Source organism: Odontomachus brunneus, unplaced genomic scaffold (assembly GCF_010583005.1).
Source record: "Odontomachus brunneus isolate Ranch 3 - 2012 unplaced genomic scaffold, Obru_v1 Obru_scaffold_066, whole genome shotgun sequence".
NCBI classification, from domain to species: Eukaryota; Metazoa; Arthropoda; class Insecta; order Hymenoptera; family Formicidae; genus Odontomachus; species Odontomachus brunneus.
Window position 1 is genome coordinate 1,666,909 of NW_022639516.1, and position 11,257 is coordinate 1,678,165.

At 35.0% G+C, this 11,257-nt stretch overlaps 2 protein-coding genes across 2 annotated transcripts in view; one reads left to right on the forward strand and one right to left on the reverse strand.

Annotated features, from left to right (window-relative positions):
- Positions 1–4,746: 4,746 nt before the first annotated feature.
- LOC116846623 (gamma-tubulin complex component 3) lies at positions 4,747–8,377 on the forward strand. The gene is made up of 10 exons (XM_032820700.1): positions 4,747–4,825; positions 5,085–5,251; positions 5,461–5,590; positions 5,647–6,064; positions 6,175–6,677; positions 6,800–6,992; positions 7,053–7,257; positions 7,347–7,700; positions 7,786–8,031; positions 8,164–8,377. The coding sequence occupies exons 1-10, from the start codon at positions 4,747–4,749 to the stop codon at positions 8,338–8,340; spliced, it is 2,472 nt and encodes an 823-aa protein (XP_032676591.1). The 3' UTR covers positions 8,341–8,377.
- A 1,632-nt stretch (positions 8,378–10,009) lies between these two features.
- The window catches only part of LOC116846624 (rRNA methyltransferase 3, mitochondrial), a 2,058-nt gene continuing 810 nt past the window's right edge, over positions 10,010–11,257 (reverse strand). Inside the window, exons 2-4 of the mRNA XM_032820701.1 lie at positions 10,941–11,179; positions 10,700–10,855; positions 10,010–10,627 (exon numbers count right to left, since the gene is read on the reverse strand). Coding sequence (XP_032676592.1) covers positions 10,029–10,627; positions 10,700–10,855; positions 10,941–11,179 — 994 coding nt within the window. The 3' untranslated portion in view covers positions 10,010–10,028. The remainder of the gene's footprint in view (positions 10,628–10,699; positions 10,856–10,940; positions 11,180–11,257) is intronic.

Here is an 11,257-nt window from a genome sequence, read left to right on the forward strand (position 1 = left end):
TGGTGGTGGTGGTGGTGGTGGCAACTGCCCGAGCGAACTCGGGCGTTTGTTGCAGTCACTTTCGTCCAGAAAATTACGAAGGAAATTGGCTAGAGCCATATCGGTCATATTGATCGACACGTCGCACTGTATATCGTACATTCGAAGCAGCAACTGGTACGGATCGATCAGAATGTGCAGATCTTGGGCGTCTCGACGAATGGCTTCGGATAATTTTCTGATCTTTATTGGATTTTGCAATTGCTCCGCTTGGTGCGCTAAGAACGATGGCATGATTCGACCGTTTTCGTCCGTGCGACCGCTGTCCTCGTCATCGTCATTGTCGTTGTCGTTACCACTGCTTCGGTATTTATCGTCCTGATAGTCATCGTTAACGGTATCCAAGAGTCCAGATAGATACGCCAGTTGCAAACGACCCAATTCGCGCAATGTCGGTTTGTCGGTTCGATTCGCGTTGTAACAACGTGTCGTTGAATATGTAAAAATCATCGTTGTACTCGCACATATCCAGGCTGTAATGTTCGAGAATGAGAAATTCGCCCAAGCGAAAAGATTCGAACGAGACGCCTTGAGCGAAGCATTGAGTAGCGGACTGATACGAGACGCTCGGTGTGGCGTTTTCTGGCCAAATTCCACGGAGGTGTCGTCCCTACTGAAAAATTTCTGTTGAGATAACAATAGAATTCCCAATTCAATTCTCAGTTGAATTCTCAATTGAATTCTCAAATGCGGTTTCCGCAAAATTTCGCATGTAAGATCTCAATTGAGATATTTGTATCGGATGAAAATAATTTATTGAAAATATAATGAACTTTTGCTGGAATGTTTTTGAAAAACATTCACAATTTTGACCCAATTTCATTAAAATTTCATAATTTCATTAATATTTTGATAATATTTCATTAAAAATGTAGAAAAATTCAGTGAAAAATCATTATTAATTAAAATAGATTGAGAAAAGTATAATGAAATATTATTTTGTCTAAATAATAAAAAAAAACTGTCATTTTATATTTTGTGTTTCATTTATTCGTGAGATTCGCGCGGGATTCGATCCCGTGTCACACGGCACCCCCATCTTTAGATGACTATGTGCTGTTCAATGCCTAAACCTCAAACGATCGTACGGGAACTAGTAATGCCAATGTGCTGTAATGATATCGTGGTGGATTGTATTTACAATATACTCTTACAGCATTCAAAAATGTAATGATATATTTGTCGGTAAATGTTTCAAAAGACATAACAACAATCACAATGCGATTAATATTGATACAATGTTGTATAACTAATTAAATTTAAACATACAAAGTGCTCGCAAAAGAGAGAGAAAGAAGGAATATTCTCTCTCTTTTGTAAGCATGTTGTATGTTAAAGTTTGATTAGTTATACTACATTGTATCAATATTAATCGCATTGTGATTGTTGTTACGTCCTTTGAAACATTTATCGGTAAATATGTCATTATATTTTTAAACGCTATAAGAGTATATTGTAAATATAATCCACTATGATATTGTTAGAGCGCATTGCCATCACCAGTTCCCGTACGATCGTTGAGGTTAGGCATTGAACAGCGCATAGTCATTTAAAGATGGGGTGCTGTCTGACACGGGATCGAATCTCACGAATAAATGAAACAACATATAAGATATGAAATGACAACTTTTTTTATTATTTAGACAAAATAATACTTCATTATACTTTTCTCAATCTATTTTAATTAATAATGATTTTTTATTGAATTTTTCTACATTTTTAATGAAATATTATCAAAATATTAATGAAATTATAATGAAATTTTAATGAAATTGGATCGAAATTGTGAATGCTTTTCAAAAGCGAAAGTTCATTATATTTTCAATAAATTATTTCCATCAGATACAAATATTTTAAATGAAATCTTACATGCGAATTTTTGCGGAAACCACATTTGAGAATTCAATTGAGAATTCAACTGAGAATTGAATTGGGAATTCTATTGTTATCTCAACAGAAATTTTTTAGTAGGGGTGATTCACGTCGTGCAACGTCTTGAATCGATGCATTATCCATACGCAAAACTTGAGTCGCGTAATGACATCCGCGTCACAGCGCACCGAGATGTGATCGTTCGCGGTGAATATGATCTTGGCCAGATTCGTCAGGTATTGCAGCTGTTGCTCGTGAAACATGCGACCCTTGAGTTGCGTGCGTGAAACCAGCAGTTTGAACAATTCGGAATTCAAACGTTCCGGTTTGTTGCACACATGAAAGACCATCATGCTCATCAGATCGGTGTTGACTTCATCTATCCTGACGTAAAGTGGTGTTATTGATCGTACCGGTGAGCGTTGATAAGAACAATTGCCGCAACACCTCGGATACGAATTCGCTCTTGCCGCTGTCACTGATTCCCTGCAGTAACAGAGCGCTCTTCAAAAATTGTCCGGGGAATCGTATCGCCATAATGTACTTGATGAAAAATAAATGGAACCTTTCTAGATGAAAAATTTTATTTTTTCCCTCGGGAGAGAACATTTTGTTTTAGATACCGATGCCTCGAATCATGGCATCGAGGCGATGCTTTCTCAATTTCAGGGAAAAGAGGAGAAAGTGATTGCCTATTACAGTCGAGTATTCAGCAAGACCGAACGGAACTATTGTGTTACTTGGCGAGAATTGCTGGCTGTCGTAGATTCTGTAAAATTTTTCCATCATTATTTCTATGGACGAAAGTTCTTCGTGAGGACGGACCATGTCTCTCTCCGATGGTTGATGTTCTTTCGAGATCTTGAGGGACAATTGGCAAGGTGGTTGGAACGCCTGCACGTATGATTTGAACAATATGATTTCGATGTCCATCATCGAAGCGAAAAAGCCTACGGCAATGCAGACGGGTTATCTAGGCGTCCATGTTTGCAAGAATTTTGTCGCTATTGCGCGAAAGTAGAGGAAAATGAAAAATCTTCCAAAGAAAAGGCCCTCGGACGAATTATCCTTGTGGAAGAAAATCTTCAAGAGTGGCGTTCAGCACAACTTCAGGATCCGATTATTTCGCAGATAATTCAAGCCAAGGAGGCCGGAAGACGTCCAGAATGGCAGGAGATTGCTTCTGGAGAGACTTCTTTGAAGATTTACTGTACTCATTGGGAAATATTGATATTGGACAACAGTGTCCTTTATAAGAAGTGGATTTCACCTAATTTATGCAAAAACATTTTGCAGGTCGTAGTTCCTCAACAGAAAATATAGGAAATTCTGAGGGAGGTTCACGATACGCCTGCAGGAGGACATTTCGGGGTAAATAAGACTGTCCAGAAAATTAGGAAGCGTTTTTATTGGGTCACACACAAAATTGTTTAATTAAGGATCATTCTCATTAAAGATTGACAATATTTATGTCAAGTATTTTTTTATTAAAACGTTAACAAAGAATTGTACTAATTTGATAAGATGGACATAAAATGAGATGTCAGTTTATCAGGTAATGATACTTAAGTATATTTTTGCTTTAAAAATATTCGTTACTTGTTAAGGCTCATGGCCCCTCGTATTGTCTATCCCCTTGTGCACAACCTTGCTTTAATTCTTAAGCCGTAAGAAATTGACCAACCACAGTTGATTATTTTTAAAATAATCGACTGTAGTTGGTCAATTTATTACGGCTTAAAGGTTAAAGCAAGGTTGTGGATAAGGAGTATCTCTTTTTAACGACGTCAGAAGCGAGAAAATGCATGCTAAAAATTCTTGCGAAATACATTGAAATAAAAATATATATTCATAAAGTAACACTTGCAATCGATTAAACAAATTTGTAAGATATTCTGTATATACTCCCCTTTTGCTCTAACAATCAATAATTTATTGTAAATTAATCTGAATAGAAATAGGTTAAGAAGATGAATTGTATGTCACGTTAATTTACGACAAATTATTGATTGTTGATTATTGATTTGTAGAGCAAAAGAAGAATGCACGGGAATATCTTAGAAATTTGTTTAATCGATTGCAAGTGTTACTTTATGGATATATATTTTTATTTTAACATATTTCGCAAGAATTTTTAGCATGCATTTTCTCATTTCTGATGCCATTAAAAAGAGATACATAAGCTGCGTTCGGCATTATAAATCGAAAACGTCGGATTGCTCTTTTACCTTGAAAATGCACAGAAGTGAGAGAGATAGGAGATCTTGTATTTTTTTCATTTTTATGCATCTTCGAGATGAAAGAGCAATTCAACATCTCCGATTTACAATGCCAAACGCAGCTATAGACAATGCGAGGGGCCAGGAGCTTTAAAATTAGTAGTAGAACATTGTAGTAAGATTTTAAATGGACCGCGTCTTACCGCGTTGTACGGAAGTACAACGAGCACGAATCAGGCGCATTTGATCGTTACCAGCGCGAAAATGCGCCTAACGGACTAAAGGGACGTCTACATTGGAAGTAAATAGCAAGAAGTAGGAAGTAAGAGTAAGAAATTGACCAACCACAGTCGAATGTGAGAAGAATAATTAACTATGATTGGTCAATTTCTTATTCTTACTTCCTACTTCTTACTGTTTACTTCCAATGTAGACGTCCCTTAAGAGGTCTCCACTATGACTTTTGCAGCTCATAAGTACTGAAATGTTCAAGTATGTTGGCGATCTGTCACAAGCGTGAACCGCAGACGGCGTTGATCAGCGTCGCGGGGAGTAACTATTATTTAGGTGTGATAATATAAAGCAAGAATTATATCAAACGTCAAACAGTACAAAAATGAATGCGACGGAAGCTGAGACTATCGCCGATCAAGTTCAGAATATGATTGTTTCTCTTTGCGGCGAACAGAAGCCAGGTTAATTTTTCAGTATATATTATGTCTTTCACAGAATTGTCACAATTGTGAATAACAATAAGTACATATTATAACATGTGAATAGTTTCACATAATTCTACAACTATTACATGTATCATGTATATAGAATGTCTGGTACTTAATGATAATAATATGTAATATATAATTTGTGCAATACATATATATATATACATATGTGATATTGATATATAATGTATATATAAAATAATGCTCTCTTTATTTGTTTTATATTTTATAGAGCTGATCAGAAGATTTATGCGCTTTTCCCTTGGGTTATTATCATCTACTCATGGTATTGAAACACTAAGGGAGGATGAAGTAACTATAGCGACATGTATACGGAACAAATTGTCAGAACGTGATGCAATAGAATTTGATAAATTACATAATGATTTAAAAGATGGGGTAATGTAAAATCTTACAGTTAATATTTTTTGAAATTTTTTTGTTTTATATTATGGCTTTTCCTACTTTTGTAATATAAGTAAATTTACAATAACATTAAAATATATTGATATTGAATATATGTTTTATAACAGTCAGTCAGAGTGTTAAACTGACTGAAAGTCTGTTTTAATTTATTACATATTTTTATAAATGTTATTTTTTATTAGCCACTGAAGAATCGTATGAGCATTTTAATATTTCTGCTAAACATGGGTCAGCCAGCAGAACAGATAAAGGATAGAATTTTTTCGTTTCCAGACATGAAATTGGGTTTAAGTCCGATTGCATCTACTAGTGGTAAGAACAGTATTGTGGCATTCATTGAGGCATTATCTAATTGACTTTATATTTAGGACAATCATCACAAACATCATGTGCTCAAGCACAAGTTGTATCTGTGAATACCACAGATATGAGTTCAAGAGGATTATTAGTGAATCCAAGTAAAATATTTAACGAGGAGTGCATTTCGGAAGATGTATTGGTTCAAGATTTGATATATTCTTTTCAAAGTGTGGAAGGCAAAATTTTAAAGTTAGATTCAAGCTATGGCTTTCAGATAGATTCCACAGCAAAAATTAATAGATCACAAAGGCAAGCTGTTTCAAGACTGAGTGAGCTGGGATACTTACATAATGTAGTGCGAAGAGGCTTAGAGAGAATGTCTGGGGCCAATGCAGGCCGAGTCGCCGACAGTTTCGTTGCTGCATTACATAAAGAATTGTCAGAATATTATAGATTTGTAGCTATAATGCAAGAAGAGGTGAATAGGTAAGCATTACATAGGTTGTCAGAGTCTTAAATAAAAGTATGATTAGAGGAAGAGTATGATTTTCTCTTAACATGTGACCCAAAGTAATACAATATGACGTTTGAAACAGGTCGCAAAATCAAATGGTGATGTACAGAGTTACACTATCTCACTTGCATCTCTGGACGTGCGATCCTTTTGAGACACTAAAATGGTTGGCGAGCATAGTGAGAGCTTGCCAAGGTCTAAAAGGTGGTGCATTAGCGTCCGCTGTTTATAATTTCAGCTGTCACGGCGACGCCAATGTAAAGAATCTTGTTAAGAGAATTTTGGAAAGTGTTTGTAATCCCTTGTACAATATGCTAATGAAATGGATCGCTGATGGAGAATTGGACGATCCGTATAAAGAGTTTTTCATTCAAGCGTGTGCCGATGTTAGCGGCGACAGAATGTGGCACGACAAATACCAAGTGAAAAATTCTATGCTACCGTCGTTCATTAGCAAAGCGCAGGCGAAAAAGATATTGGGAACGGGAAAGAGTATCAACTTCTTGCGCGAAGTTTGCAAAGATTTTACGCCGTGGCAAGGTAGACATGCGGATATGTTCAGAAACAGCGATGAAGAATATAATGGTTGGTAAACATTTGAGGATAAAAAATTATAATTTATCAAGAGTTGAACTAATGTTAAGTAGCTTGTTGCAATCGTGTCAAACTGTGAGGATGTTAAACGCTACGCGCTCTTGGTCTTTTAGTTGAGATCTTTTTCGATATGGATCCGGACGGTCGCTTGCAAACCACGATGGATGCTGCTTATAAGGAAACTTCGGCGAGAGTTGTTGAAATATTAACGAAACAATATCATCTTATGGAACACTTGCAGGGAATTAAGAGTTATCTCTTGCTCGGCCAAGGCCACTTTATCCAACACCTTATGCATTTATTAGGGTAAGAATACTGTTTTAATACGATTGTGTTCTAGTTGAAGTAATTCAAGATGTATTTTAGGCCCGAATTAGCTAAACCATCGAATTCTCTATATCCCCATAACATATCATCTATACTTGATACTGCAATAAGAGCAACCAGTGCAAAATTGGACGACTTGGACGTTCAGAGACGATTAGACGTCAGATTATTAGATCCTTCGGAAAACGAAACAGGATGGGACGTTTTCTATCTAGATTATAACGTCGACGGGCCGATAGGAACGGTAAAGCATCAAGTTACGATGTACCAATTAAGAAATTTGTTTAACGCTTGATGAATACTCATGTTTGATATTTTATTGCTCGGTTTTAGATTTTGGAACCATGCAGACAGACGTATCAGACGGTATTTTTTGCATTATGGCGAGCAAAGAGAATGGAATCGATCTTGTCCGGCATTTGGAAGCGACAGACAACATCGGCCAAAATGTTCAGAAGAATGCCGGAAGTGTTGCCGATCCAGAACCATATACATTTGATCACTAGTAGCATGGTCCACCTGGTTCACCAGATGCTGTATTATTTTTTATTCGAGGTGATCGAATGTTCTTGGGATACATTCGCGAAGCAACTTGTCCAGGCAACGTCTCTCGATGACATAATCGCGGCTCATAATCATTTTGTCGATTCCGTGAGGCATGGTACACTGTTAGACGAAAAATCACAGGTACATATTAGATTATATGTAGATGTTGTATGCTAGATGTTGTATTGTGTATAATGTACATATATTTACTTTGATAATATTGTAGAGACTTATGGATCATCTGCGCTCTGTCTATTATCCAATACAAGATCTCCAGAATCACGAGGAAACTTTCCTCGCGCGTGCTACTCAGGAATATAAAGCAAGATTAAAAACCGATAATTTTGCGCAGCCGAAAAAATCAGGCCGTATGAATAAAAAGGATCAGGAAGCTATAGAGAGGGAGGCGGCGTTTTCGAAGTATCTGAACACGTTCTCAAGACAATTGAAACTACTTTCGAGAACTTACCAGGTAATAACGAAAAGAAATATTAATTTTGTATATGCGTGTTAAACGTTCTCAATTTTCTTGCTCGTTCAAGAAAAGTGCAGTCCATCAGACATTTTGTACTTAAATATGTGAATCTATCTTTCTTCTTTTCAGGATCGTGTGAAAAAATTCTTGCTAATGCTTGCCTCTGCTGAAGACGTGTCGCTGCAGTTACTAAGTGTGCGGTTAGATTTTAACGAATATTATAAGAATCAGGATAACCGACTAGTTGCACCGTTAACATATCAACATCGTAGACAAAGTGATCAGACTTTCTTTGGATGCAAGTGACAGTCGGCAGCGGAAAATTCATTAGAAACCTTAGATGGTTCAAGTCACATTTTTAATAAATGCTATACTCAAACTATGCAGAATTCATCTGATCTTAATAGTAAGGATAAAAGCATGTTCGATTCTACCAGTAGTTCTCCTGCATTTTGTTCTTTGTATTGGCAACATGATACCACCGATTTTTTTTATAGACCTCAATCGTCCAAAATGGCAGATATCGATGGCTCTGTCGCTTTGCACAAAAGAAGGTGTAGAACCAATTTGAAAAATGTCGAACTAAGTAAACATACGTTTAGGATATTTTTGGAAAAACAGATATTGTCACATGTGGAAGTAGAGATGCAGAAAAATATTAACGAGGTTCAAACCCCGTTAACGCCCGTCTTCGATTTTAACGAAGGCGGTCTTACATTAAATTACGCATGTTTAGCGTTTCAGTCGTTTCAAACAGCTGTATCCGGAGAAAAATCGTTCATTAAAAGCGATTTGAATTTACCGAACTTGGAAGGATTTTCCATCAATAAAGCTAATGTAAGAGTAGCTAATGCGAGCATAAACCATGACACAGAGCTGGAAGTTAACGCGTACGAGAATTTTTCTCAATGCAAATCAAAAGCTACTTGTGTCGCACCTGCGTCCAATCAAAATACCTCAGATATGAAAATCAACAAAGTAACTAACGTAGAATCCAATCATCGTACCTTAATTCATGATAATAGTCCGGAATGGTTTCAAGATAACGAGACTGCATCAGTCCATGGCTCTCTATTAAGCGAAACTATCTCGGACACCGGTATATACAATATAAATACTAGAAGAAGTAATATCAATCACAAACGATGTAGTTGGAGACGCATACTCTTTTGTTGTGTTAATTAATCTTGCCACACGTGTATCGTCAATCAAAAAATATACCTGAAAAGAACTTCTTTCCGAAATTATAAATTTACTCATGCTTATTTTATATTGAATAATTATATCGTACATATTCAATCAATTGATGCGATCGATAACATTTGATTGATTGTAGCGATTTAATGTCTACACTTTTATATCTCTCTATAAATTTATTTTAAGAAATTTTAGTATATATTTTAAGTTTCATAGTCATGTATGATAGAAAAGATTGTTAACTAAAGAATGAGCCATAAATTTCTCGTAGATCTCACTAATAGAAATTTAAAATCTATATTTTTCACTACCGAGAGATAATATAGATTAGAGAATTTTCTTTTCATGTTTGATTGTAAATAGCAGTATTATTTTTGCTATTTTTTTTACAATATATATATTTTCGGTATATAACGAAGTAATATAATTATATTTGTTATCTACATATTTATATATATATCGTATTTTATATACTTATTGGATATATGTTAATATATATTATTTATATTATTGCAAACTTATCTTATTATCAGATATGGAAGCAATTTAAAAAGCGTTGCAATTCATAGATAATACTAAACAACTTTTTTCTTATTTTGCCATATTTCTTGCTATATTAAAGAATTCGTGTAGTATTAAGAATTTAAAATTTACATACCGAGATTGTGTTGCTGTGTATTTAAAATTTCTAATAAAAATAAATTGAGTACGTTATATGTTTTAATTTTTTCATATTTTTGTGCGTAATGATAAAATAAAGTTTTATAAAACATCCATAAACATTTTTAAAAACAAGTTTATTTATCATCGATTGTACGAGTTATAAATTGTCTTTTGATTTCAAATGCTATAATACTAATAGCTGAACCGGCGTTTAAACTTTCAATGCCATTAGTCAACGATATATTCACGCGAGTGCAGTTCCTCTCGCGAAGTAAATCGCACGACTGCAAACTTATACCCTCAGTTTCTCCACCAGTAACAAGTACAACCTCTTTTTTTGTAAAATTTGTCGTATGATACGGTACAATGGGAAATTGAGATATTATTTTTTTCACAAGTGCTTTGGTTTTTACGGTCGGTTTGTATGACTTAACTGTCGACAATATCTTTTCAGTTTTGTTGCTCTGATCGATGTCTACATCTGAATTATTCTCTTCCATATCAGTCCAATTTATTTCGGAAATATCCACTGCGGAAATATCTGAGTTTAAGTTAGCAGTATTATCCTTTGTCACATTGTCGTGTGTCATACTGTTATCCGCTAAATAAATCTCTGATTCGTTGCTTATTAACGTGGGAATGTCATCCCATGAAAGAGACATATGTATTGGTACACGGAAATGTGCACCTACAGCACCACGTAAGACTTTTGGCTCCCATAAATCTACACATCCTGAACAGAAAGGAATCAATGAGAGACATGTTTAATTGTAAAATTATAGTAACAAGTCAGTATAAAATATACCTTTCATTAAAAGTAATTTTTCGCAACCAACTGCCGCGGCAATTCTTATAATACTTCCCAAATTTCCAGGTTCTCTGATGTTATCACAAATAATAGTCAGAGGTATAGCATCATCAGCAGGTTTTTTATTCCATACATCTGGCTTATCAAAAATTCCTACATAAAAAGTAATATATCGTTAAAATTTTGCTTTTAAGTTTTGTGATCCATTTACATGTCTATGAGGTTAACATATATTTACCGAGTATTCCAGGAGAAGTTGTCAAGGTAGACCACAACTGAATTGTTCGATATGGAATTTTATATAATTGTACATCTTTAGGAAGTGACAATTGTAGTACATCAGGCAATCTAGTGAAGAATATAACTTTTGGTATTGCACCTCCTTCAATTGCATCTTGGATTAATCGGAAACCTTCCAATAGGATTTGGCTATTCTTTTCTCTGTTCTTCTTAGTCTTGATATTTAACATTAAAGAGCTAAAACATATATATATATATATATATATATATATATATATATATATATATATATATATATATATATATATATATATA